Here is a 26,775-nt window from a genome sequence, read left to right as displayed (position 1 = left end):
AGAAAGGGGATCTCTTGAAAACGTTTTCGGGATAGACACACCTCTCTCCATGTTTTACAGGGGCTCCAGCAAGCTGTCGACACGCCACGATCTCCTCACTCCCATCTCAACCAGGCCACTTCATGTTTCGGGCATTGCCTGCCGCATTCGAACACGGTGGACACCAATGCCGGACTTCGGTATGTTCCTCGTATTAGAAATTCTTTCGACTCGCAGACTTCCTGCTCCATTGATGTTGCAAGAATGTGTCCCGAAGCGGTTACGAGAAACAGTTACGGAACCTCCGAATCGATTATGAGAAGAGAGGCTACCGCCGAGTCCAAACTGCCGAAGGGTCAGCCTGCAGATGCAAAAACCAAAAGCTTCTTTGCTGTGTTTTGCTTCCAGAGATTTTGGCTACAAGTATCTGGCTTGCAATCTTGGTGCTCGATTCGTCTGTTTGTGCAGCAATCAAAACTTGGCGATGGCGCCCCGTGCTGCTTTCGCCCGTACAAGCAGGCAAAATGGCGCTGCAGCGTCACAAACCCAGTGCTGCAGAAGGTTGGCAGAATGTGAGGTTGCTCTAGCCGAGGCGCAGAGCATCATCCAGGTCACACAAGCTGCCCTCTACCAAAGCAACAACGAAGTCGCCAAGCTGCAGGCTGCGCTGTCAAACAGTGATGTGCTGATCAGAGACCTCCGTCGTGGCAATGCGGTCCATTGCAGAGACCTCTCCATTTGCCAGGCCCGCCTCCGCCAGCGAACCCAAAGAGCCGCTGAGGCGGAGGCCGTGCTTGGCGACTACGTGAAGGCGCTTGTTGCGTGCCAAACCAAGGTGAGCTCGGACCGTCAGGGATCTCCAGAAGATGCATTGTGCAGTGGTAGATTCATTTGACACCCGTAGATGGCGCCGCCAAGGAGGCCTGACCACCTTGAAAAATCCGTTTTTTGGCCTGATCCTTGATCTACTTGTGCAGCTCCTGGTGGCGGAGAAGCTGCGCGAAGCACAGGACTCTCCACCCATCCAGAGTCCACGCTGCCCGGCAGAATTCCCGGAGGTGAGGTCCACGCAATTCTCTCCTGTGGCACGCAAGCTTTTGTACTGATATGGCCTTCTTCACTGCCGCCAAACTTGAAGCAGGCTGCTCGATCTATCAGGCGCTAGAGGTTGTCTTTGGTGCTGCATGGAAGGGTTCGGTGTGCAAAGCTGATGAGAGGCTGTGCTGGCGCAGTCGGATGAGGAAGTGGAGGAAGCACCGGCGACAGATGTCCCGGCTGCAGAGGTGCAGGAGCCCCCGGTGGTGGAAGAGGAGGGATTCCAGGCATTAACACAGTCTGTGGAGACAACACAGGCTCCTGACGGGCTGCTGGAAGTGCCAGCACAACCTGCAGCCACAGAAGGTGAACAGGTGAGAGCCCACGCCTGGATTTGAGCTTGCATCTGGCAGTGAAGAGTTGACCTGCATTGAAGGTGGGTCCGGTGCTGGTGCTTGCATGTGGCTGTCTTGCAGTGAGTCGTGCGATGACATACGCTGGTGACACCGCTTACATGTCTGTGGATGTGTTGTGCAGACTCACGACTCGCCGCTGCCGCCCTCGACCCTGAATCTGGCCCCTTCACAGGCGTGTGAGCATGCAGCCACAGAACAACCAGGCCTGGATCAATCTCCACCGCGCGCTCCCACGACAGCCGCGCTGCCCCCGAGTTCCAGGCTGCTGGAATCCTCTCCAGAGTGTGAGCCCCGCACTGCCGCGCGGCCAGGTAGCGCCGGCCTCTGCACCTCTCCAGAGCAGCACATCGCTGCAGAAGAGCTCCCCTTCAGCCTGGGCCTCCACGATGCAGCACAGCACCCACCCGCTGCTGATCAGCTATCAACCACCCTGGGCCTCTGTGCAGCACCAGAGCAGCACATCGCTGCAGAAGAGCTCCCCTTCAGCCTGGGCCTCTACGATGCAGCACAGCACCCACCCGCTGCTGTTCAGCTACCAAACACCCTGGGCCTCTGTGCAGCACCAGAGCAGCACGTCGCTGCAGAAGAGCTCCCCTTCAGCCTGGGCCTCTACGATGCAGCACAGCACCCACCCGCTGCTGTTCAGTTACCAAACACCCTGGGCCTCTGTGCAGCACCAGAGCAGCACGTCGCTGCAGAAGAGCTCCCCTCCAGCCTGGGCCTCTACGATGCAGCACAGCACCCACCCGCTGCTGTTCAGCTACCAAACACCCTGGGCCTCTGTGCAGCACCAGAGCACACCGCTGCAGAAGAGCTCCCCTTCAGCCTGGGCCTCTACGATGCAGCACAGCACCCGCCCGCTGCTGTTGAGCTACCAACCACCCTGGGCCTCTGTGCAGCACCAGAGCAGCACATCGCTGCAGAAGAGCTCCCCTTCAGCCTGGGCCTCTACGATGCAGCACAGCACCCACCTGCTGCTGTTCAGCTATTCACCACCCTGGGCCTCTGTGCAGCACCAGAGCAGCACATCGCTGCAGCAGAGCTCCCCCCGAGCCTGGGCCTCTGCGCACCTGCAGTGCACGAGGAAGCCTCTGCCGAGCTGCCTGACACGCTCAGCCTCTCCCCTTCTTCGATGGGTCATTCTGCTGCCCACGAGCTTCCTTCTACCCTGGGACTGTGTGCATCCACACAGCGTCAGCCGGCTGCTGCCTCGCTGTCATTGGAGTGCAGTGACATCCCCACACGACCCGCGCCTTCCCCGCCGGTGAGCTCCATGCAACCCCCTCGCTGGATTCTCGATGCATGCGAAGTGAGAGGAAGGAATGTCCTGCATGTTGCAGCCCTGTTCAGCTCGCCTTAATAAGGTGCCTGACAGGAGGCTGAGTGCTGGCCGGCTTTGCATGCGTTGGGAAGTGTCGGATCATAAGCTGATCAGTGTGTGTGATGGCGCAGTCAAAGGAACGACAGGAGGAAGACCTGCAGGGAGAAAATGACAACCTGAGATTCAATCTCCACAACGCCAATCTGCAGAAGGAGCTTGCACAGGCCGACAGGGAAAGACTGGTGAGCCCACGTTCTTTTGACTGCCCCATTCACTGGCTGGCCGATGCTGTGTATAGTAGCGCCAGAGACGCTTGATGCGCCTGTTGTGCTAGTATAAATCGTGCGCTGTCGTGCAGGCCAAGGAGAATGCGCAGCTCAAGGCCGATCATGACCGGCGCAAGGGAATGCTGGCCAACACACAACAGCTGCCCGTCCTCCCACCGGTAAGGGCCTGGATTCATCTGATCTGTTGCCGTTAGCCCAAATGCACTAACAGCCCCACTTGGAGTGCTGCAAGAGCGTGGACTGCTTCTGATTGATCTGCACTGTGCTCATGGGCATGTGCTCATCAATTGCCTGTCGCAGCTTGCTGAGAAATGTCAGCAGGAGTAGATCACTCCTCCTTGTGTCATCTTCGTACCATGAGGCAGGACCATCTCACTGGTGTTGCCAAAGCAATTTCCAAGATGTCATGCTGGGCGCTGACTCTGGAAATAAGAGTCAGGCGTGAGTCAGTCCTTAGGTGATATGACTGATAGTATGTCTGATTGAATGACTGATCCTGCGCTGTGCAATGCAGTGCGCACAGAGCGGTGTGGCGTGGCGGCACGTGGCTAAGGGCGGCTACGGGGCTGTCATGAAGGGCTGCCTGCCCGTGGCAATGAAGATGGCCCTTGCGGGCCAGCAGGACGTCCTCATACACGAGGCAAAGGCAATGATGAGGATGAATCATCCGCACATCCTACGGCCGCTAGTCTTGCTGGAGGATGAGGAGGGGCCGCAGGGCATGGTGATGGAGTGGTTTGGGAAGGGCGATCTGCACACTATCTCCAGGTGCGCACAAGCCCATTCTCGGTGGCCCTTGTGTCATTGAGTCTGGCCGGTGGCATGTGCTGCTGCCTGACTACTTCCTGTTGGCATCCACCTTGCATATGTGCCATGAGCATGCAGCGCACCGTGTTTCCAAATGTGTGCCCTCTCCCTGTGTTTCAGAGGGAAGGCCCTCTTCCAGAGCAGGATGCACTGAGGCCGCCTGACGGCGAATGCTGAGAGCTGCTGTTCTGTAGGCGTGGTACCGGCCGCGACACGCTGCCGCTACAGCAGCAGCTGCACTACATGATACAGGCCTGCGACGGGATGATACACGCGAACGGCATGGGCATCTACAACTACGACATTAAGCCGGAGAATGTGTTCGTGCGCAAGGACGACAGCATTGTCATGGGCGACTGGGGCCTGGCTGTATACTGCGAGAAGCCTGTCAGCTTCAGGTGCGGACCCCCCACCCCCCTCCCCCCCTCTCCTTGCATGCAATTAGGCACATGCCGCCAGCTGTCGCCTTACCACAATTGGTACCTATACTCTGCGCTGTGCTGACACTTAGATGCATCTTAGGGGATAGGATGAGTCTTGTGTCTGTGAACCCCATGACAGCTCTTTCTGCGCGAGCAAGGCGGCAGCTTGGGTGGGTTGTGGCACCGGCTGAGGAAAGCAAAGTGATGTTTTGTCGGCTGCGCGCGCAGGGGCACGGTGGGCTACACGATGCCCGAGGCCATCGACCCGGCGCACAAAGTCACCGGTGGCGACATGGACGCGTACGCCATCGCCGCGGTGGGGGCGTCACTGCTCTCCGGCAAGCACAGATTCTTTCAGCTGGAGGCGCTGTACGTGCAGCTGCCGGAGAGTGAGGTGACGCGCGTGCGTGAGGCGCTGGGGAAGGCCGGCCACAATCTGACCTGCAAGCACCGGCAGCTCGCGATGGCGCAGTATATGGGCTTCATCGCTCTGGTGCGCCTCCATCTTGCTTTCCTCTCCCCTTGCCTGCCTGCAAGATCATCACCTGAGACTGCAATTTTTGATACTGCAGCGAAGTCTGGTTAGAGACATGCTGTGGCTGTGATGCTTGCTTGGCAGACTCTTCCTGCCCACCATCTTCAATACTGCTGCAGTCGTTTGATTTCAGGCTGCCAGTGATGACCCTTTCCTTGTAGGCCCCAGGGAAGCCGGTTGTTGATGGGGAATGTCCTGACCTGAGTTGCTGGCATTGCAGGCGGTCCAGTCACCGCGGCAGCTGCCGCCCTGCGCCGACAAGTGGATCCAGCACATGACCGCGGCGCTGGCACCTGTGAAGGACCCAGCCTCGAGGAGCAGCTTCAGCCTGGAACACACTCGGCGCGTCGCCATGGAATGCCTGGCAGAGCTGAAGAAGGACGGGAAGGAGGGCTGGCGCGGGCTGTACAAGGCTAAGGCGGCCGCACCCGCCCCGACCGCCGCCCCGGCCGCACAGGCCGCACCAGCCGCAGCCTCCAGTGTTGCCAACCTCCCACAGGGCTTCCTGGACAGCCTGTGCAGGCTCATCGGCTGAGCTGACAGGGCCCTGGCAACCGCTGCATTTCTTGTATCTTAGACTGCCAAGCATGGGATGGCAAATTGCAGCTAAGTCAGCCTGATGACTGGGCGCTGCCCGGGTGACTCACTCTGGGCGGAATGCGTGAAGGGTCCTCATGGAGGGGGTTTTAAAACCTTTAGGACGTTGAGATGCCGGCAAATCAGCTTTGCCACAATGTTGAGCGCAGTGTTGTAAAGGTTGTACCGATACATTTGCATGCTGCCTGTACTTGACTGGGCGGCTGCATGTTGTCTGCCCGTTGGTTGCCTTTGAGGTTGCTGTTTTTTTGGAATGCTGGAGGTTGCTGTATTATTGGAATGCTGGAGGTTGAGCCAGCACAATTGTACGTCATTGTTCTGTTGTTGGAGAAGGGTTGGAAGGAGTTGCACCAGGCAGTATGCCTGCAAGCAGAAGCCAGTGTCTCGCCATATTGTATGACATTTAATACATTTAGAGACATCACGTCGGATTTTATGTGTGGTTGGTGCTGCTCAGTCTAGAGGCAGTCCGGCATTTGGGCATGCACAAACAGCATATATGACACCAACACACAGGAAGTACGGAGGGTGCTTTGGGCAGATTAACCAAAATCTCAAGGCAGAACAATTGGAAATCAAATGACCGGGGTTGCATAGCATTGAAGGGAATGGACAGGTGTCCAATGCAATGCATCAATTGATGAATGGGATGTATACTGGTGCTAGAAGCAAGATGAAGCTTCTCAAGTCCACTCGAGGCACCAGCACGTGTGAGAACCTCCACACAATTTACAACCATCATTACACCAGTATTCTTCACCACCAAGAGGCCCAGCAACACATCATCTTGTAGCAGAAGGTCGCCCACTGTCTGTCGCAGCGCGGGTGCACAGAAGTCTGTTGATTTTGCCAATTAGTGTCTCATGATTTTGACAGGCATGCCTCACCCTCTGCTTGTGTCACTGAGCTCAAATGTACCTCACAGACACGTTCCCTGCCTGGTCACGTGGCTGACAGCTGTCAGCTAGTACCTGCTGGAAAAGAGGTGCTGGCACACGTTACCTAACATGATAGCCTAAGCAGCTTCCAGGGACATTGACTGACCACCCCACATACTGTCCAAATCATACAGTTCCCGGGCGCCCTCCTCAAACACATGTGCCACTACACTCCCACAATCCACCACTAGCCACTGAGAGTTGGAAGAAGAGTCAGTCCCCAATCCTTCCACAGATGGGACAATCCCTGGTGCCACCTCTTTGCACCGCTGCTTCAGCTGTGCACACGAAGCACCCCAATTAGCACTTGCAGAACGAGCACAACACTTAAAGATGACAAACCAGAAAAAGTTGCTGCTGCACCAAGAAATCACTCATTGCTGGAAGCAGCTCTTTCTTGATACATTTGGCTAAAAACAGATACTCAAAGGGCAAAGCCAATCTGAGACGCCTTGCAAATCAGGAAGTCTAGGAGAAAAAGGGCAGGCTCACCTGGTAGACAATTGCTTGCGCAGCAGTTTGTGCATGGAGTTTGGACCGGGCAGTGGCAATCACAAATTCATCCGTGAAGTCACAGTCCCTCTGCCGCACATCCAGCACACGCACATCGTCTGTCTTTGCTTCTCTCAGCATCTCAGCTACCTACGTCCATGGAGTGTCATTCAGGAAAAATCCTGGTAATCCCCTGTTGTCTCGTTCAATACAGTGGGAATTATTATCAAGAATGCTCACGAGGATAATGGCAATAAGCGCACGAGGCAGACCTCTTCGCCAGTGACAACATGCGCATATGGATGCACAGTGTTGGTCTCTCCTGATTCCAGGAGTTCGTCCTCCCACCTGCTGCATCATCAACAGGAGGTAAGCTGCACTAACAGGCAGCACATTTCACATTGAGACATGCAGACCACAGGAGGTGCACATGCATGGAGTGCTTTGCTTGCCTGTGCTGTGCACCAGGTTGGCTTGTTGAGCGTTCCTCCAGGATGGCTGACCACAGGCGATCAATCAGAAGTGGCTTGGGTCCAGAGGTCTTCATTCCTACTTGAGCCAGGATGGGCCGGATATCCACAATCTGCACCAACACAGCTTGTCACCCCTCTGTTTGGTGTTCGGGGCTGACACGGAAACAGTATAATCTTCCAATGAGGGCATGGCGCACCCTCAGGTCCGACAGGTCCTTAGAAGACTGAATGGGCCCCTCGAGGTTGGATCTTTGTTTCAGGGCATCATGCACTGCTTTTAAAGCGCTCTGGGCGTCATGCTGGTGTGCATGGCCACTGCCTTGAGCTTCAGATCCACTCTGGATGCGATCCATATCGCGCTGTTCCTGCTCCCTCGTTTCCCTGGCCTCCTGAGCCATCAGCAAATGCCGCAACGCTGAATTCTCTTCCACAGCAGTTCCTGGCGGAGGCCAGACGAGAGTGTCCTGTTCCTGGCCCGCATCTGCAGTCAAGCAAAACGCAACTTCAGTGATAGCAATCCTTCACCTGAGGATACTGAGACAAAGATTGAGGGAACAGGAGAATATTTGCATGCTCGCTACCTGTGCTATAGGCTGCAGTATAGGTCTTCAATGCTGCATGGCTCAGCGATGAAGTTGACAATTTGTTGGAGCCGAGACCAGTGAGCTTGATCGCGAATCGCAAAAACATCTGAATGAATGCACTCAGCACAAGCGAGAGCAGATCCAATCGCTCAAGTTTATCATAAGCTACGCAATCCCGTACTTATGTAAAAACGCCGGATCCAAAGACTTCTTGATTGAGAATTGAAGCGTTTCCGTAAACTGAGCGTTGGTCGCGCCCCAAGCGTACATCGCCGATCCGTGAGGGCCAAGGCCCTAGGGTTACTAATCGCTACTGCTGGAAGCTAGCTACGAAACTGTCAATTTCCATTGGAATTGAGACACGATCTCTAGGATCAGGACGACTGTGGTCGTTATACATACGAATCAAAAGTTATTTAACAAGTCCTCGCGACACGAGCACAAAAGACATCGAGGGCGCGCTTACTAATGTTCTTGTACTAGTCTTTTGTTTTGACACGATCGGATCCCTCTTTTGATAATGCATACCTCGCATCTGGGATACAGTATCTCCGCTGCACATCGGGCGATGCGTTGAAGAAGATCATTTCCATGTCTTCCAACAGCCATCTATGTAGTCATGGAACTGCAAGGTCCTGATGGAGGACGAATGGGAAAGAGAGGATCCTGGCTGGCGACTGGGAGTCTTGCAACTTAAGGTGTTTAAATTCCTGAATGTCTGTTGATGCCCAGTAGTTCCTGAACCGCACCATTCTGGGTCCCTACTTCTTGCACCTTCCCTGTCCTTGGCCCTACTCATTGCTGGGTGTTGACCCTGGATGAATGTGCCAGGCGCTTTTATGGAGGCAGTACTTGCTGAAGAGGAGGTCCCTTGCCAGCACAATCGTGGAGCTGCTATCCCCAATCGTTCTCATCAGTCTCTTGGTGCGGTCCATGCAGCTAATATGCATTTGTATTTGTACGGAAGATGTCTCTTGTACACTGCAGCATACGGAGTTGCATTTGATGGCTGCTCTGCTTGCAAAAGTGAGTCAGCTCACGGTCCAAGGTTGGCACAGGTGATCGCATACACCCAAGTGACGCCGGATCACTTCCCGGCCAAGATCTACGTGGAGGAGACAGCAGATGCGCTCCGCAACCTTACAGCCCCTTTCCAGCATGCGCCGGCGCTCCGCAGCAACTGTTCGGATCTGCTGCATAGCATGGCAGCGGCCGGAAAAGTGGGCGGCGCAGGCTGGCAGCCGAGCGCCGCTGATGTGGCGGCGGTGGAGAGCTGCCTGGGTGAGGTCAGCACTGCTGACACCTCCAGCACCACCGCCGCCCTCAGCAGCGCGGCCGTGAAGCTGCTCCAAGCCTTCATTGACAGCAACGGGTGCGCGTCGGCCGCGTTTTGTGCACCCCACAGACATGCATATGCTTCCTCGAGAGCCCCAAATTCTCCTTGTCACGAACGCACCTGCATGTGTGTGCAGTCAGCACCACAAAGATCAACTTCATACGAAGATAATCTCAAAGTGTGCCTGGTGTGTGTGCAGGCCGATACCGGTGCCGACGCTGGATGAGTTCGTACTGCTCCACAAGGTGCTGCAGACAGCGGTGCAATCCGATCCCAGCATCCTGGGGCTGCTGCGAGGAGCCAAGCGCAGCTTTGGGTGGAATGTGCTCGGTGAGCCCCACTCAATCTCCTCCACAAATGCTCACCTTCCTCTCTGCAGTTGCAGTGGTATCCAACAGTCTTGAAGGGTTTGGTGGCCCTGAAATGCTGCTTGATTGAATGAGTGTCATGGCAGGTAATCTGGTGGATATGGGAAAGTTGGCGTTTGCTCCTGCAACGCCCGAGGTGCTACAGCTGGCTGCGCACCTGCGCCGCTCCCACGAGCTTTTCGCAGACGTGTTCCATGGCGTGTTCAGGTATCCCTTACAAAGCTGCCCACGAGCTGCCCGGCTCTGCTTTTCTGAAGCGTGGCATGGTAGCACTTGTATCTGACAGAACGGCGTCATCACAGCGTTTTGGGTCACAAAGTGTCATGGTGCACAAATGCAGGACTGAGAGCGATGCGGAGGATTATGTAGCCAGCGAGACTGAGCGTCTCTGGGCCCTGGTTGTCTTCAACAGCGGGCCGTCCGCCGTCGGCTCTGGTATGTGTCCATCTCTGCCCATGCATTGTATATGCAAAGCATATCTGAAGAGAGCTTTTGATGCTTTTCATGCTTGTGAAGCTTGACAAATGTGCTACCACGCTGCAGACTACACGATCAGGATGAATTTCACCACCGTGCCGCGGACGTGGGTGCCTATCAATCGCTGGAGGCATGACGTGTCCATACACTACAAGGTCAGCACCACTCCCACACAGTGGTTCCTCACTTCCCAGAACAACTCACGCCAGCCGTCACTTATTACTCTGCCAAGTTGAGAAGATCCTTGTCCTTCCACATAGTGTCCTTTTGTTGCAGCAAAATATTGCATGCGAGGCCATGAATCGAGTGTTCAAGCGTTGTATCAGGAGTGGAGGGATGTCACACTGTGGGCTGTCTGCTGCAGTAGAAAGTAAAGGGTATTTTCTGCCATGCAGGAGTACTACACCTCGGGCTTTCTCTCGCTGCAGTCGGCGATCGACGCGTACACCCTCGGCCTGCCCGCCTCGCTGGAGGCCAGCCTGGATACCGGCTCCGGCGACTCGCCGTCCCCGGCCCCGGCCGCGCCGCAGGCTTGGACGGCGTGGGGCGGCGTGTTTCCAACAGCCGAGTATGTGCACAATGACTTCTACGACGCTGTGGGGCCCATGCTGGGCCTGCTCATGTCCCTGAGCCTGGTGTACCCGCTGAGCATGCTGGTGCGCGGAGTGGTGGAGGAGCGCGAGCGCCGCCTCAAGGAGACCATGTGTATCATGGGGCTGCAGGGTGCGCTCCCCCTGCTGTCATTCTGCAACACTGAGAGACAGTGCAAGATATCATCCCAACTTGGGACAATGAAAGAAAAGAAGTGAAGAAGGCGTTAAAGAAGAAGGTCTCCAGGAGTTGACCAAGGTCATGTGTTTTGCTGGCAGGCTGGGTGCTGCACGCGGCCTGGATGATCACATACGCGGTCATCCTGCTGGTCATCTGCGTGGCGGTTACTATCGTCTGCTGCACCTCATTCCTGCGACACACGGATCCAGTCCTGCTCTTCATCCTCTTTGCCTTTTTCGCCGCCAGCGAGCTGGCATTTGGCCTCATGGTGGCTGCCTTCTTCAACAACGCCAAGATTGCCGGCATCGTGGCACCGCTCGCACACTTCGCCTGCCTGCTGCCGCGCTACATCTTCTTCCGCGTAGAAGCCCCTCAGGTGGGCTGTCTGCTGTTTTTGAGACCCTTCTTGCAATGCAGGAGCCATGCCTTCCGGCAAAAAGTATTAGCTGGCAGACCAATGCAAAAAACCGGTCTTTCTTGCGACTGTGCTGATGCATGTCTGAAGCTTAATAGAAAACATCTGGTGAGAAAGTAGGCACAGGTGTGTGAGAATTCCTTTGTAGATCAAAGGCACACTACCAGCATGGAGTACAGCAAACGCAGCAGGATCGTCACCCGCTGAGTCGTAATCCGGCGGGCCACAGGAGAGTTGTTCATGATGAGTCCCAAGGTGCTATCAATTGCAACAATGTTCCTCCTGAATGTCAGCAATTCTCCGCGCAGCAGCATGTGCCGAGGCTTTAGCTCTGGGGGCAGAATACACATAATGAGCGGATGGCTGCAATTTAGGCGCTGAAGATACTGTCTGTTGTGTGGCAGGCCGTGGTGGGCAAGGTGTTTGTGAGCTTTCTGAGCCCATCGGCGTTCACCTTTGCGGCGGACTTGATTGGCGAGTACGAGGGGTCCGGCCAGGGGCTGCACTGGTCCAACATGTGGAGCGACCCTTTCCCCATGGGCGCCATCCTCTTCATGCTGGCCGCAGATGTCAAGCTCTACTCCCTGCTGGCCTGGTGAGTTGGGCTGAATAAATTGAAGACTGAAAGAGATGTGGCATTGCAAACGCATGTTACAGGGGACTTTTTTTTGCGAATATAAAAAACTTTGACATGTAAGTAGAGCATGATTCCCTGTAACTGGCAATTGACCCTGACACTTCTTGTGGTGTATGAAAGGAAAAGGATGTCAAACCCTCTGCTGTATTTTATCGTCTCTGTGCTTGCCGAAGTCCAATGCTGACCGGAAGAAGTTGCATTTTCTTGTTGTGTCGGAATTCAGAAGGCGAGTGACAAGGTCGGATCTAGCATCACGTTTGCATGTGCAGGTATCTTGAGAAGGTGCTGCCGTCGCCGTACGGGCCGAGGCTGCCGTGGTGGTTCCCATGCAGCCACTCCTACTGGGCCACGGGGGATGTGGAGGACAACCTCAACGTGGCTGCTGCCCTGAAACAATCACTAACTAGTGTCAAACAGCTCCTGCGGCTGAATCGTGACCGGGAGGAGGCATTGTCTTACCAGCAGGTGCTCAAGCACAAACTACTCATGACACTGTGCACGTGTCTGTACAGTGTGAGGGGTGCGTGCTATGGGCGCTTAAGAGTGTCTTAGAATATAAATGTGTACGCTGTGGAATGCAGGTGGATCTGGAAGGGGACAACACAGACATGGGGATGAGGCCGCCTGCGGATGTTGAGGCAGGCAATGGTTCTGGCTCAGATGGCGCTGCTGTGGGCCCCCCCACGTTGGCCCAGATGACCAATCTGCGCAAGGTGATCTGGCCTCCCCTGCCCAAGCAGTCTCTCTTTAGAGAAGCTTGAATGTGCTCGTATTTTTCCTTCACCTTGTCAGATTTAGGGATATGGTGCTCAAGGGCGGATGCATAAGGGCAGTGTAAGGGCTGATACCGAGGAAAATGGTCTGCTATCTGCAGGTGTATGGCCAGCATGTGGCAGTCCACAACCTGTCACTCCACCTGCGCATGGGCGAGGTCACAGCCCTGCTGGGTCACAACGGAGCCGGTGCGCATTGCTTGATTCCCTCCTTTTTCCCCCACCATGGCATGCCCATGTTCCTCCTTTGCACCGGAGCTATATTGGCTGTTTCTGGCTGAAGCTAGTCTTGCAAACAGCATGCCGGTACCCTTGCCAAGGACAAGCAAGTACGCATCCTTGGCAAGGGTCTCTCGGCCTTGCTCTCACAGGCCACGAAAGCCTGTGGCACCCTCGGCCACAGTGTGCTGCTCCAATCACCATGATAATATCTGCATTGCACTCTGCGCGCAGGGAAAACGACAGCGGTGGGAATGCTGACGGGGCTGCTGCGGCCGACGGCGGGCGGCTGCACGGTGATGGGTCACGACGTGATGCGGGCGGCGGCGCACGCGCGGCAGCACATCGGCTACTGCCCGCAGGCGAACGTGCTCTTTGGCAGCCTGACCGTGTGGGAGCACCTGCTGCTCTTCTGCGCCATCAAGGGCCTCTCCGGCGGCGCCTTCAGCCAGGCTGCTGACGCTGCCAGCGCCCAGATCATCGAGGTGACTGATTGTTTCCTAATCAAATAAACCCTGCCGGACGCTCGCGTGTGTGCCAGTAAAGAAAACATGCCAGGTTCTACAGCAGAGACATGGAGAGCTTTGTTAGACAGCCTTGCAATGCCCTTGACCATATGTCTACTACATGACTGCTTTGTTTGGATATGGTGCCTGTTGGAGTGGATCCCAGGCTTCAGAGATTATGTTTGAATAGCTATGATTGATGCTGATGGGTAGATATCTTCTGCATGCAGGCGGTGGGTTTGCAGGACAAGAGGGATTGCAAGGCAAACGCTCTCTCCGGTGGCATGAAGCGCAAGCTGCAGGTTGCACTCGCCCTCCTTGGCAGCTCCAAAGTCGTCCTCCTTGGTGAGCAGCCTTCATAAGCAGTGCTGCCATTCTTTTTGATGTACATCTATCGCTTCATTATGGGGACCTATTGGAGCCACCCGAGCCACCTCAAATGTCTAATGGACAGTCTTGCCCTGTCCAATTCTCCCACATGCAGAGCAGGCAGTCAAGGCTCTGAAAGCCATGTTGACACTGATTGGAACTGTGGGACAGATGAGCCTACAAGCGGAGTGGATCCGTCGTCGAGGAGGGCGCTGTGGAGCATCCTGTCCAAGTACAAGAAGGGGCGGGCCATGCTGCTGACCACGCACTTCATGGACGAGGCCGACCTGCTGTCTGACAGCGTGGCCATCATGGCTGAGGGGCGGCTGCAGTGCTGGGGGCCTTCCCTTCTCCTCAAGCAGCAATACAGCAGCGGGTGAGCTTTCTGGCTCTGTTGATTTCCGGCCAATCGATTTCAGGGCGATTGCCTTAGAGATCAGTTGCTGTGATGGAATAGATATAGTAACATAATGGAATAAATACCCCTGAGAGATGGGGTGATGAATGAAACTAAGGGTGATCAGCAACAAACCCATCAGGGTCGATGGGCCTCGCGGCCGCTGCGGGCACCACTTCTTGCCTCTATCTCCCCTTTGCCGATATGATTTTCTCGGTAGTTGCACAAGACTTGTTGTCTCAGTGACGTAACACTGCTGTTTCCAGGTACACACTCACCATGAACACTTCGTTGAGGGCGGACGCGCCGCCAGACAAGGCAGGGATTCACAGCCTCCTCACAAGCCATGCCCCGAGCGCCCAGATCCTGCGGTCTTCTGGGTCAGAGCTGGTGCGCACACACTTCCAAGACCTCCATCATTACATCCAGTGCGGTAATTGAAAAATCTGCCACAGTGCATGCGCCTCAGCACGCGTGAAAGGAATGCTCATTACCACTTCCTCTCAAGGGTATGGTTTTGGGCAGGCAGAGCCATCCCTTACTCGTTTTGTAGGGAGCCCGCTCACAAAAAGCCTTAGCCTGGTTTTGCAGGCTTTTTGTGCGACACTGTCTTCCTGACAAGCGTGCTCTTGTTTCCTTGAACGCAGGTGTACCAGCTGCCAATGGAGTGGAGGGGACGTTTTGCAGACATGCTGGAGGCGCTGGAGGCGCGCAGCGGTGAGCTGGGGGTGACACACTACGCGGTGTCCATGCCCACGCTCGAGGAAGTCTTCCTGCGCTGCACCGCCGAGTCCCACCAGCGCGACGGCAATCCCTCCGCCGCCGACTCCGCCGCCGCTGACGGCCGCTGCGAAATTACGCTGACACCGCAAACCAAACAATCCCAGTCCAGCACCTCTCCCGATAGCGCTGGTTCTTTGGCGGCAGGTAACAGCGGGCAGGCAGGGTTGACTCAATCACCAGCTAGCAGCGATGGGAGCGGTGCAGGCGTGGAAGCTTGCGGTAGCCGGCCGGCATCGCGCAACGGGGGAGAGGCGGGCGCAGCCGAGGAAGCCGAGGGCCCGTCGGCGCCGCTGCCGATCAGCAGGGATGACTCAGCTGAGGCGCTGTCGTCCGTGCTGGCGGCTGGGGAGGAGGCAGACGGCGATCAGCCGAGCGCCAAGACTCCGGAGAGGAGCAGCCAGGTGGCCGGCACCAGCAGGCAGCGCAACCAGGACACCCCTTTGACAGGAACTGCTGAGGAGGCGGCGGGCAAGGGAGAGGATGCAGGGGCGAGTGCGGTGCGTACTACAGCGGATTGCGCGGCTGCAGGTGTGAGCGTGAATGGGACCGGGGAGGTGCACTGTATAGAGGAAGTGCTGGAGGAGGTGCCGCTGCATGACCCTGCGCCGAAGCAGCGGGGGAGGAGGGAACGCGCGTGCGTGGCCTTCAGGGAAATGCTGCGCAAGCGCGCCATCATCGCCGGTAAGACTGCTGATGCCTCATGCCCTCCCCTCCTGTTGCAAACACCATGGGTGCCCCTTTGAGTTGTGAAGTCAGCTCCAGGGATGACAGGGTTACTTTGAGCTTTTTTAAAGAAGGCTTCAGAGCCTTCCTCACAAGCGAGCACAGGCAATGTACCTGGGTTGACAGCTGTAATGTGATTTCGAAGTCACATCAGTGTCCAAGTCACGCACAGTGCTGACATGGCATTCGACCGTGTATTCAACCAATGTAGCAACATGCTGACTGGACCGGCTGACCTGCGCAGGGCGGGACAAGAAGGGGATGCTGTTCCAGCTGCTGCTGCCGGTGGCAGCCATCTGCCTCGTGCTGGCCATCCTGAAGGTCAACATTGATCCCTCCTCGCCCACCATCACCCTCGACTTCACCTCCATGCTGCAGCGAGACCCTGTCATCGTCGCCAACGCGCCTCTCGGCCTCGCCCCCTGTATTATAAAGGGCGCGCCCAGCGACCGGCCTGACACGGGCCCCTGCGGAAGCGCCCTGCACTTCAGGCACGCACCGTCACTTGCAGCTTTTGCTTGCAGTAGCGGCAGTGATATGTTTGCTTGTCGTGTGTTCCTCCCTTCCCGGTCAATTCGTGCATGCAGAGGAGGCAAAGTGCTAGCTGCTCGGCTGGTGCACCTCCTCTTCCGGTCAGGACATTCAGAGGGGGAGGCATCGCGGGACGATTTGAACTCTTCAAATAACATTGTGAGGAGGTTAAAGCTGAGTGCGTCTGATGCGGTTCAGGCCGACGGCGGCCAACGACAGCATGCAGCTGTCGCAGCAGCTGCTCAAAGACAAGGCGGCGGGGGCGGCCGCGCAGTACGGGGCGCTCGTTTTTGACGACCCCGTTATCCGCCACATTCCCGACGCGCTGCGTGATCTCAATCAAAGCATCAGCAATGTGGGCACGGGGCAGCTGCTGAACATGCTGCCCCTTCTGGGCAGCTTCCTGCCCGCCAGGCTGCCCACAGCGGGCAGCGGGCAGCTGGGCGCCGGGCTGCTTCCCCAGCTGAGCACGCCTGAGAGCCGAGTTGTCTCGCGCCTGATCAGGCGCTTCCAGGACCACCCAGGTCCGTCGATTCCCACAGCCTCCACTTTAAGTCTGCATTCTTCTTTCCGCAGGAAAAGCGCAAAATAGGAAAAACATAATTTATCAATTGTTCAAAGATTGAGCATAAGTTCAACAGAAGAAACAAGATAAATGATATTATTAATATGAGTAATGATACATAATACCTTTGCTGGCTGAGAACCACATGTGTAATGGGAGGGCGTGCATGGATGATGATGATTGTATGCCTGGTCTCTCTGCTAGTATCATTCACCTCTGACAGATTGCAATAGAGCACTTGATCCTCTCATGCCAAGCTAAAGTGACGGGACCCCATCACAGGGTCAAGGGAGACTGGGCACGATAACGCCCAGCAGTGTGTGTAAGAAGGATTTTAAATGGAAGCTAAATGTGGCAGCAAAACGATGCTTGAATATGGGCAATGCACAGGCAGGCTTATGGTGAAGGATGACAGGATGCTATCTTTGATGCGCAGGGGTGATGCTGCTGCACAACTCGTCCAGCTACCACTCGCTGCCGGCGCTGCTGTCGGGGCTGCACGGCTCGCTGGGGGCCCTGGAGGTGGCCAGGACAGGCAACGCCAGCGCGGTCGCCCCGGCCTTCACGGTCAAGTCGCATCCGCTGCCTCTGTCCTCCGAGGAGTCTGTCAAACTGGACAGCCTGCTCACGGTGAGGCCTGCATCCGCCTCCGTCCTTGATTCTTCATATGCTACAGTCATGTGATATGATGGTTATTATTATGATTGATTCTCCATATTATTGACCCTTTGCTTGATTGCTTCATATAGTTGCCTCTTCATGTGTCCAGAGAAGCTGACCTGGAAACGCCTTCCCAGCATGTCTACATCGGAGCGCAAGCTGAACAGAAATTACAGCTCCTCACAGGGCAAGCAATGTGAAGGCAGGGATGCAGTCTAGCCTAAGATATGTGCAGAAATGTGTTGTGATATGATGAGTTGTGCAGGTGTTGGCGGCGCTGTTTGTGCTGGTGCCGCTATGCTACCTGAGCGGTGCGTTTGCCATCAGCCCGGTAGTGGAGGAGGCGTCGCAGGCGCACCACCTGCAGCTGCTCTCCGGCTGCCCGCCCCTCATCTACTGGGCCGGCACCTACGTGAGACCCCAAATCCCCGCTCCTTCTTTCTGAATTTAAGGCTTGTTTTGGCATCAAGCTGTGTAATAATGAGAATGAATGAATGAATGAATGAATGAATGAATGAATGAATGAATGAATGAATGAATGAATGAATGAAAATAAACCTCAGTGAATGAAGTGAAAATGAAGTAATGGAGGAATGAGTCAATTTCAAGGCTTGTTTCTGCATGAAGCCTCGTGAGAGCGTCTGTGAGCCTGCACCGCACACCTCGATTGTGTCCTTGGTATCACACGTCCATCATGGATATCAGCCAGATACAGTGGAAACCCACAAGCCCCATTGATGTGTTTTCTGCCTTGCATTGCCAGGGTGAGAAGCCCCTTCAAACGGAATCTCTCGTCCCGGCAATGCGTGGCAAAGAAATCATTTATCGGGCTTGCTTCCCTTGCTACTAGAAAACCTGTCTGCACAGATGAAGAATCAACCCATTCATCTAAATGCAGGTGTGGGACATGGGTACATATGTGGTTGTGGCGCTGCTCTCGCTGGGGGTTTTTGCGGCGTACGGCGATCGCGCAACGGTGGGCAGCGTGGAGCAGGCGCTTGGCACCTTCGCCCTGCTTCTTGCTTATGGCGCAGCCGTCATCCCGCTCGTCTACTGCTACTCCTTCTCCTTCTCCTCCCCCTCCGCGGCTCAGGCACGCCCCCAAATGCTATTCCTAAACACAAAGCAAAGACCGGGTGCATCTATCATACATACTGGCAACTTACTTGGACCTGACAGGACTGCGCCCTGCTCCACAGCCTCTTTGCACGACAATTTGCTTTTAAAAGCCCCAAGAAACTCTGTTTGGCGTTTTTGCAGTCCACTCCAGCATGGCACCAGGAAGAGTCTCCTTGGCCAAGTGGTTGCAAATTTGTTTGCCGCTTTTCCTCCTGGCAAGGCAGTGCTTCCGATGGTCTCCTCCATGGCTGTTTGTCTGTGGCTTGAGAGACTTTCAGCGTTTATGGGAGACCATTGCAAGCATATTGCAAACGCCTTGAAACCAGTGATGTTTTTTGTGTGGACAGTTTGCCGCAGCCAACTTACAGCATGCCACAGCCAATGAATGTACGCAGTATGGACGAATTACAAGCGGCTGATGATGTAGCGCTCAAACTAAGTCACCCACTTTCTCAAAACCCATTTATTGAACAGGATTCCAGGTTTTCCTGCACGCTCAAAAGCTGTTGTTTCGGCTTTCCGCAACCCCAAAATAGGCCCACTTCACTGGGACAGTGGGCTTTTTGGGCTGCAACAAAGCTTTTTTCTGAATCCGGCAGTCAACCTCCTGCACTTGATAACCTGTCATATAATCATACAGCAGGCGCAAAAATAGTACTTATTGTGGGGTTACTTTGAGCACTACAGGAGACTTTTGTGTGGTACAGGTTTCGGTGGCGGCGCTGTCATTCACGCTGGGCTTTGTGGCGGTGACTGGCTCGTACGTGATGCGGCTCATCCCCAAGACGCAGGCGCTGCAGGCCGTGCTGGTGCACATCTTCCGCGTGCAGCCGCCATTCCTGCTGGGCGAGGGGCTGATTGAGCTCACCCGCTTCAACTTCGAGAAGGACCTCGCACGCGCGCGCTTTGGCGCGGATATGCCGGCCGGTGACGGGACGGCCGCCTCGGACTCCGCCATGCAGCAGACCACAGGCGGGTTGGGAGTATATCAATTGAGCACCATTCAGCACCATCGAGCAGACCAATGTTGACTTGATAATTTGTTGGCTTGGCATGTTTTTGCAACAGGAAACATGAGATGCTCAAATCACTACCAGTGGCAGCTGACAAGGCGGCCTTGCTGCTAAATGGCTCACATGATGGAATGCCTGTTGCCTCAGCTTATGGGAAGCTGCTGACTTGCACAGGAGGCCAGATGGATCTGGACTATGGGAGGGTGGTGGACTGGGACACACTGGGACGCCCTCTAACACTGCTGGTCCTGGAGGCGTTCTTCTATTTCGCTCTGGCGCTGTGGCTGGATCATAACAATCGCCATGGCACATCCCTCTGCTCCACCCTCCGCTCTTACACGTTCTGGTGGGCACCTTTCTCCTGGCACCTTCTCTCCGGCCACTGTTGACAAAGAAAATGTTGCTGCCCCTGCACCAGCTCCTGGCACGTTCTGTGCCACTGGAATGCTTCATCATCTGCAGAGCGTGGAATGCCTTGCTCATGGCATCATTCCTTGGGTACTTCGCTTTGATGACCTCCATTATATCTCATCGGTGGGTCTGTACCTGTGCAGACGCTGGCATGCAGAGCTGAGGGGTATGGTCCCTTGTGTGCAGGGCGGTGGGAGTAGGCAGGCGCCAGTTCAAGAACCTGTTGAGGGGGCGGGACGGCAGTGGGGAGTATGTGCATGTTGGGGAGGGGAATAGGGCTGTGCAGATGACCGACATGGAGGGCGCGGCTGCAAATGGGGCTGCTGCAGGGGCCGCACCAGAGCAGTGGGATGAGGAAGCACAGGCCCTGGTCCTTGCCGTGCAGGTGCGACCGATTTTTAAATCCGTGAGCATATATTACCATCCCGCATTAGAAGTCCTTGTCAAGTCTGCCACTTTAGCCATCGATCCCCACTAGATATCTTGCAAGCTGCGGAACAATATCGGATGAAAAACACTTTGCTGATTTTCGTGGTGTCTGAGGTTTTTGGTCATGCTTGTGGCAGGCTGCGGAGGAGGGGGCGGGGGCGGGTGTGAGGGAGGATGATGACGTGGCAGCAGAGAGGGAACGCGTCACGACAGGCGGAGCCAGGGGGGACAGCCTGTGCCTGCGCAACCTGCGCAAGGTCTACGAGGGCGAACCTCCCAAGGTGGCTAGCACCAGTATAGAAAAGGGACAAATCCGCTGTTGATATTTTATCGATTGATGGGCCTGCCTGGCTGAACCTCATTCGGCTGCATCCAATTTTGTTGCCGGCATGTGCAGATTATGTTTGAGCTGTAAAAGGGATCTTGCTCATTCCTTGGTGTCCATGCACACAGGTGGCGGTGCACGATCTGTGCCTGGGAGTGCCTCCTGGGGAGCGCTTTGGCCTGCTGGGTCCCAACGGAGCAGGTTCACCTCCCAACACACTGCCTGCCTTGCTTCCCCGCGTGCCATCACAACGCCACATTGGCCTGCAAAAACCAAAATTACCTCCTTTTTGTCTTTTACAAGGAAATGCATGTTCTCCAGCTATTTCTGTATGCACAAGGGATATCCACAAAATCTTTGCCCTCTATTAAGAAATTGATCACGTGATGTTGCATGCCTGAGCCTGTAACGCTATGGAACTCATCAAATATCCCCTTGTCGAATCGCTCTCTTTGCACGCTCACAGGCAAGACGACGACGCTGGCGCTGCTGACGGGGCGGGCGCGCGCGACCGGCGGTGACGCACTTGTCAACGGCATGAGCGTGATGGGCGAAGGCGCTGCGACCGGCCGCGCGCTGCTGGGTTTCTGCCCGCAGCAGGACCCTCTGCTAGAGCTGCTCTCCGCGCGCGAACACCTCTCCCTCTACGCCCGTCTCAAGGCACGGCCCAGATCTTGACACCTGTTGTCCACCTGTCACCCGCTCTGTCCATGATACCAGCTTCTGCAGGCTCCGAATTGTGTGTTCTGCTTGACATACGACACGACTCACCTAAAGCAGATGCTGCGCAAATTCTCAAATCCGGAGAGTTCCTGCTCTCTCCTAGCCGTGCCAAAGATCAACGTGTGCTCATCAATCTTGTGTTTTAGTATTGGGTGGTTTGTGCAGGGGGTGGCGGAGGGTGAGGTGGCGGCTGAGGTGGCGCGGGTGCTGACGCGCGTGGCGCTGCCGGCTGAGATGGCGGCGCGCCCGGCCGGGGAGTACAGCGGCGGCAGCCGGCGAAAGCTCGCGCTCGGCATCGCACTCGTTGGCGGCGTCGACGCCGTTCTCCTGGACGAGCCCTCGTCTGGCATGGTGAGCCTTCACAAGCTTGGGAATTTTTGTTCTTAGTAATCATGACATAAGTATGAGCCTGTCATACTGTGGTCCAGCAAACTTGCTTCTGTAGAAGAAAGATTTGAAGGCCTTGAGATTGCCAGGAGGTTCAAATGTCACAGATGCACCCTTCATGGAGGCTGTATGCAGCAGTGTGCCTGAGCTGCCATTGTACTCCCTGACGTCAGAAAAACAAAATTTTTACAAATTAGGAATCACAGTGTGCTGGGATTTCTCGAGAAGCCTCTGCTTGCATCCTTCCTTTATTTTTTAGGCTGAGCGCTGAGTGCTGTGACAGGACCCCGGCGCGCGGAGGGCGATGTGGAGCTTCATCATAGAGGCCACTGGTAAACGCGATGGCGCATTCGTCGGCGGTGCCAAGTCAGACGGCTTGGCTGTGGTGCTGACCACTCACAGCATGGAGGAGTGCGAGGCCCTCTGCACCCGCGTCGGCATCATGCACCAGGTGTTCACCCGCACTCGGCCTTGTCATTTTTTTTCCCGGTGTCTTGTACTGTTCTTGAGGGCTTGGCAACAAGTGCTGCTGACAAACACCACAGGGTGACTGTGCGCGACAGCCTGAGGAGAAGCTGTCGCGATGTGCTCATGAAGCTGTGCACCAAACTTCATCCTGAATTTTGCCATATTGGGTTCAGCCCATTCCTGGTTGATTCTGAGCTGAGTCCATGCGCTGTGGCAGGGGCGGCTGCGGTGCCTGGGCTCAAGCTCGCACCTGAAGCTGCGCTTCGGCGGCGGCTATCTACTGGAGGTGCACGCTGCGGATGATGACGCGGCGCAGGCTCGGCTGGCCGCCTACGTGGCGCGCGAGCTCGGCGGCGAGGAGACCGAGGACCGCCACTTCGGCCGCGCCAAGTTCCGGCTGCCCGCGTGCGGCCAGGTGACTAATGACACTCCTATGTTACTGACCCCATTAGTGATCTATCTGCATCGCTTCACGGGCATCGGTGCCCTGATCTTGCCTGCCTTGGTAAGACCTGCTGGCGCATAGATTCCCTGGGGCAGGGGTCAACAAGACCCACTGGAGCATGCAGTCAAATCTTGTGCAGCTTTCCTCGAGAGCTGCAGTGCCAGCAGGTCCCATACTGGTGCTATGAGGTCCTGGAAAGGCCTGTCTCTGCAGAAATGAATGGTCTGGTGTCAGCTTGACTGAGTGGTGCTGTGTTTCATGCTGCACAGTCGATGGCGCGGGTGTTTCGGGCGATGGAGGCTGCAAAGGCAGATCTTGGAGTGCAGGCGTACGGCCTGTCCATGCCCACGCTAGAACAGGTGTTCCTGTCAGTGGTGGGCGAAATCCTGCAGGGCTGATGCTACCATGTGAGGCTGCTCAATGGTGCTGCGCTCTTTTTTTGGGACGAATGCAGTGCCTGCTAGCACACTGCCCGTTGCCGCGCTGCATTGATGCGTGGGAGCAGAGGGCGCAGGCATCATGGCACATGTTGGCGATGCAGCCGTTCAACTGTCAAGTTGAGAGTTGGGCTGAGCTGCGTTGTGCTGTATGGGTCGTGGTGTGCGTATTTATTTGTTGGATTGCGTGAAAAAGCTCGTCAGGGCAGGAGGGGCGAGGCATGCAAGGCTCGTCCGGGCAGTTAAAGGCTGGCATGTGTTGCGGAACATATGGTGGCCACCTTGGGTTGCAATGCAGAAGCCTTAACAGCTGAAGCCTCGCCATGGCAATTATTTGTATCACTTGACCCTTGAGGATCCCATTAAGATAGGTAGTTGCCAGTGGCAAGAGGCTGTATTTTTTACTATGCGAATCAATGCCTGTTGAAGCAAAGGGATGAAGCAAGTCTTACATGTTGCAGAATACACTCCATCGGTATAATGATTGCCCTTTCTATCTAGCAGAATTTTCTGTGTCTCGGGGATGATTTTCACCCCGTTGCTGGATCAACATGTAAAGGCTTCCAAGCAAGGCTTGCTCTGTCTGGTTACCTACTTTGCTTCCAACATGTCCACTCTGGGCTCCTTAATGTCTTGACCCGACATCATTATACACCGCAGCCTCTGCATGCGTATTCTGGTGCATCTTTGACCTTATGACACAACCCAATTGTCAGCTGCATGTTTGTCAGCGCTGAGCATTATTCATTCCTGGTCTCAACTTGCTGCTGTGCGGCACATGCACCAATGTTATCTCTTGTGCAAAGATCTCTGTGAGCTAATTAAAATAACAAAATTTTTGAGGTCAGGCATGCGCAAGAACGTGTCTGTGCCAGCTCATCGATTGTGCACGCTATCGGATCTGGTGCTTGGTGACAGAGACAAAAACATATCATACGAACGCCTGTGCAGGAGGAGAACGAGAGGGATCAATGATTGATTGGCGACATCAAGGCTGTACTCTGCACCTGCGCCGTGACAAAAATCAGGTGCTCATCTGCCAGCGCGCCCTGCATTAATGTCAATCAATATTGCCTTGCCTCCTGTTCACCAGTGAGCCCATGTCGATTTGTGCAGCAAGCAGCATTGCCCATCACCCTGCAACAGATGTGCAAGGACCCACGACCCATGTGAATCCATCAGCCGATCCCATTGCCAGGTACAGTGCTTGCCAAGGATGGCAGCTTCCAACTGCTGTCTGCTCCCTTGGGAAGATCTTTCTCGTGTGACAGGGACAGGTGCTTCGGCTGAGGTCTAGGCAGCACCAGGAGCTGCCCACTGGGGGGCAAATACTTTCCACTGGAGGTGCATGCAGCAGATGATACAGCAGCACAGGGTGCTCTTGTTGCGCCAGATAGAGGCCGCTACAGAGGTGTTGCCTGATGGATGGATCCGGATGCCAATGCTAACTGCTGAAGTGCAACCTTATGCATATGGAGGCTGTTGGAATTGGTGGTGTAGGACGATCTCAAGACAGTCTCAACAAAGTGTTATGCTGCCATGTGCAAGCTGAGAAGCACACAGATGGCACTCAACGAAAGGCTTTGTGTGAAGACCGGTCTGAAATGGGTGATTACATGTTGCTGGTGTTTCATCAACCAATGGTCATTAGTTGCTTGCCATGGCACTGCGTTCAACAGCTTTCAGTGTTTCCAATCAACCTCCTTTTGATGCAATTGTCTGCCCACAGTTGTTGATATTCCGGGCATTGTTTCACACATGTTCAGGCCTCGAGACATACGGTCCTGCAGTACTTGCATTGTCTTAAACTTAAAAGCGGCAGATTAATACTGCCTCTCGTCTGAGCAATGCCATCCATCTTGCCAGCCCGATCCAACCGCTTCCCAGCTCAACATGCAACAGCACAGGACATTGCTGGCTTGATCTCAAATTGAATGCAGCAACTCAAAGGCACTCATCTCCCAACCTGATGCCCCAACAGACAGAAAACCAGCCAACGGTTCCAGACGTCAACAGGAAACCTGAAAAATATCAAAGGCCGAACTCTTTGACAGCTCAAACTCGAGCGCTCCCAACAAGCTGTGAGGTCTTGTAAATAGAAAACATGGAGACTGAACCATGTGTGGCCGCTTCAATACAATGAGCAACGTTTAGGCCCCCTGCCCACTGTGCAGGCAATTAAAGACTGCAGCTGTACAACACTGAACACTGCTGCGCATACGATCTTCCTGCTGTGACTAAAAAAGAAGCTGATCTGCCAGCATCTGAGGTCTCTTCATTATGGGCAGCTTCAGCCTGCCCATTGTGAGTCACCGTGCTGCGCCAGCTCATCAGGCTGACGTAAGCTGAGTAAACCTGAGCGCTGCCCTCCTATGCGTGGCAGTCTGAGATAGAAAGAAATGCAGCGATTGCCAGGGCCCTGTCAGCTCAGCCAACGAGCCTGCACAGGCTGCCCAGGATGCCCTGTGGGAGGGTGGCAACACTGATGGCATCCGCGGCCGGGGCGGCGGCTGCGGCCGGGGCGGCGGTCGGGGCGGGTGCGGCCGCCTTTGCCTTGTACAGCCCGCGCCAGCCCTCCTTCCCGTCCTTCTGCAGCTCTGCCAGGCATTCCATGGCGATGCGCCGAGTGTGTTCCAGGCTGAAGCTGCTCCTCGAGGCAGGGTCCTTCACAGGTGCCAGCGCCGCGGTCATGTGCTGGATCCACTTGTCGGCGCAGGGCGGCAGCTGCCGCGGTGACTGGACCGCCTGCAATGCCAGCAACTCAGGTCAGGACATTCCCCATCAACAACCGGCTTCCCTGGGGCCTACAAGGAAAGGGTCATCACTGGCAGCCTGAAATCAAACGACTGCAGCAGTATTGAAGATGGTGGGCAGGAAGAGTCTGCCAAGCAAGCATCACAGCCACAGCATGTCTCTAACCAGACTTCGCTGCAGTATAGAAATCTGCAATCTCAGGTGATGATCTTGCAGGCAGGCAAGGGAACAGGAAAGCAAGAGGCAGGCGCACCAGAGTGATGAAGCCCATATACTGCGCCATCGCGAACTGCCGGTGCTCGCAGGTCAGAATGTGGCCGGCCTTCCGCAGCGCCTCACGCACGCGCGTCACCTCACTCTCCGGCAGCTGCTCGTACAGCGCCTTCAGCTGAAAGAATCTGTGCTTGCCGGAGAGCAGTGACGCCCCCACCGCGGCGATGGCGTACGCGTCCATGTCGCCACCGGTGACTTTATGCGCCGGGTCGATGGCCTCGGGCATCGTGTAGCCCACCGTGCCCCTGCGCGCGCAGCCGACAAAACATCACTTTGCTTTGCTCAGCCAGGGTTACAACCCACCCAAGATGCCGCCTTGCTTGCGCAAAAAAGAGCTGTGTAGGGATTCACAGACACGAGATTCATCCTATCCCCTTAGATGCATCGAAGTGTCAGCACAGCGCAGAGTATAGGTACCAATTATGGCGCAGACGGAAGTGGGGCGACAGCTGGCGGCATGTGCCTATCTGCATGCAAGGAGAGGGGGGGGTCCGCACCTGAAGCTGACGGGCTTCTCGCAGTATACAGCCAGGCCCCAGTCGCCCATGACGATGCTGTCGTCCTTGCGAATAAAC

At 55.5% G+C, this 26,775-nt stretch overlaps 4 protein-coding genes across 4 annotated transcripts; 3 read left to right on the top strand and 1 right to left on the bottom strand.

Moving 5' to 3' along the window:
- Window positions 1–166: 166 nt before the first annotated feature.
- COCSUDRAFT_55396 (hypothetical protein) lies at window positions 167–5,337 on the top strand (the record flags this gene model as incomplete). Its single annotated transcript, XM_005651870.1, has 11 exons — window positions 167–179; window positions 567–814; window positions 957–1,037; window positions 1,212–1,388; window positions 1,552–2,694; window positions 2,883–2,993; window positions 3,110–3,196; window positions 3,553–3,806; window positions 4,040–4,243; window positions 4,496–4,760; window positions 5,023–5,337. The coding sequence occupies 11 exons, from the start codon at window positions 167–169 to the stop codon at window positions 5,335–5,337; spliced, it is 2,898 nt and encodes a 965-aa protein (XP_005651927.1).
- Window positions 5,338–6,414: 1,077 nt separating this feature from the next.
- Window positions 6,415–6,970, bottom strand: COCSUDRAFT_83452 (hypothetical protein; the record flags this gene model as incomplete). Its single annotated transcript, XM_005652319.1, has 2 exons — window positions 6,415–6,615; window positions 6,830–6,970. The coding sequence occupies 2 exons, from the start codon at window positions 6,968–6,970 to the stop codon at window positions 6,415–6,417; spliced, it is 342 nt and encodes a 113-aa protein (XP_005652376.1).
- Window positions 6,971–8,725: 1,755 nt separating this feature from the next.
- On the top strand, window positions 8,726–21,391 carry COCSUDRAFT_55395 (hypothetical protein; the record flags this gene model as incomplete). Its single annotated transcript, XM_005651869.1, has 28 exons — window positions 8,726–8,752; window positions 8,945–9,258; window positions 9,422–9,552; window positions 9,677–9,797; window positions 9,931–10,025; window positions 10,134–10,222; window positions 10,463–10,790; window positions 10,937–11,214; window positions 11,658–11,848; window positions 12,160–12,355; window positions 12,472–12,603; window positions 12,765–12,852; window positions 13,117–13,367; window positions 13,619–13,733; window positions 13,929–14,133; window positions 14,421–14,544; window positions 14,802–15,618; window positions 15,905–16,160; window positions 16,390–16,715; window positions 17,193–17,386; window positions 17,682–17,828; window positions 18,315–18,464; window positions 19,243–19,462; window positions 19,723–19,894; window positions 20,146–20,344; window positions 20,526–20,669; window positions 20,842–20,914; window positions 21,180–21,391. 28 exons carry the CDS (start codon window positions 8,726–8,728, stop codon window positions 21,389–21,391), a joined length of 5,595 nt encoding a protein of 1,864 aa, XP_005651926.1.
- A 279-nt stretch (window positions 21,392–21,670) lies between these two features.
- Window positions 21,671–23,134, top strand: COCSUDRAFT_34798 (P-loop containing nucleoside triphosphate hydrolase protein; the record flags this gene model as incomplete). The annotated part of the gene is made up of 4 exons (XM_005651868.1): window positions 21,671–21,787; window positions 22,107–22,274; window positions 22,509–22,706; window positions 23,006–23,134. The coding sequence occupies 4 exons, from the start codon at window positions 21,671–21,673 to the stop codon at window positions 23,132–23,134; spliced, it is 612 nt and encodes a 203-aa protein (XP_005651925.1).
- Between the last annotated feature and the right edge of the window lie 3,641 nt (window positions 23,135–26,775).

The sequence above is a fragment of the Coccomyxa subellipsoidea genome, assembly GCF_000258705.1.
Source record: "Coccomyxa subellipsoidea C-169, whole genome shotgun sequence".
Classification (NCBI taxonomy): domain Eukaryota; kingdom Viridiplantae; phylum Chlorophyta; class Trebouxiophyceae; family Coccomyxaceae; genus Coccomyxa; species Coccomyxa subellipsoidea.
The sequence above is the reverse complement of the archived record's forward strand: the minus strand, read 5'-3'. Positions and strand labels throughout refer to the sequence as shown.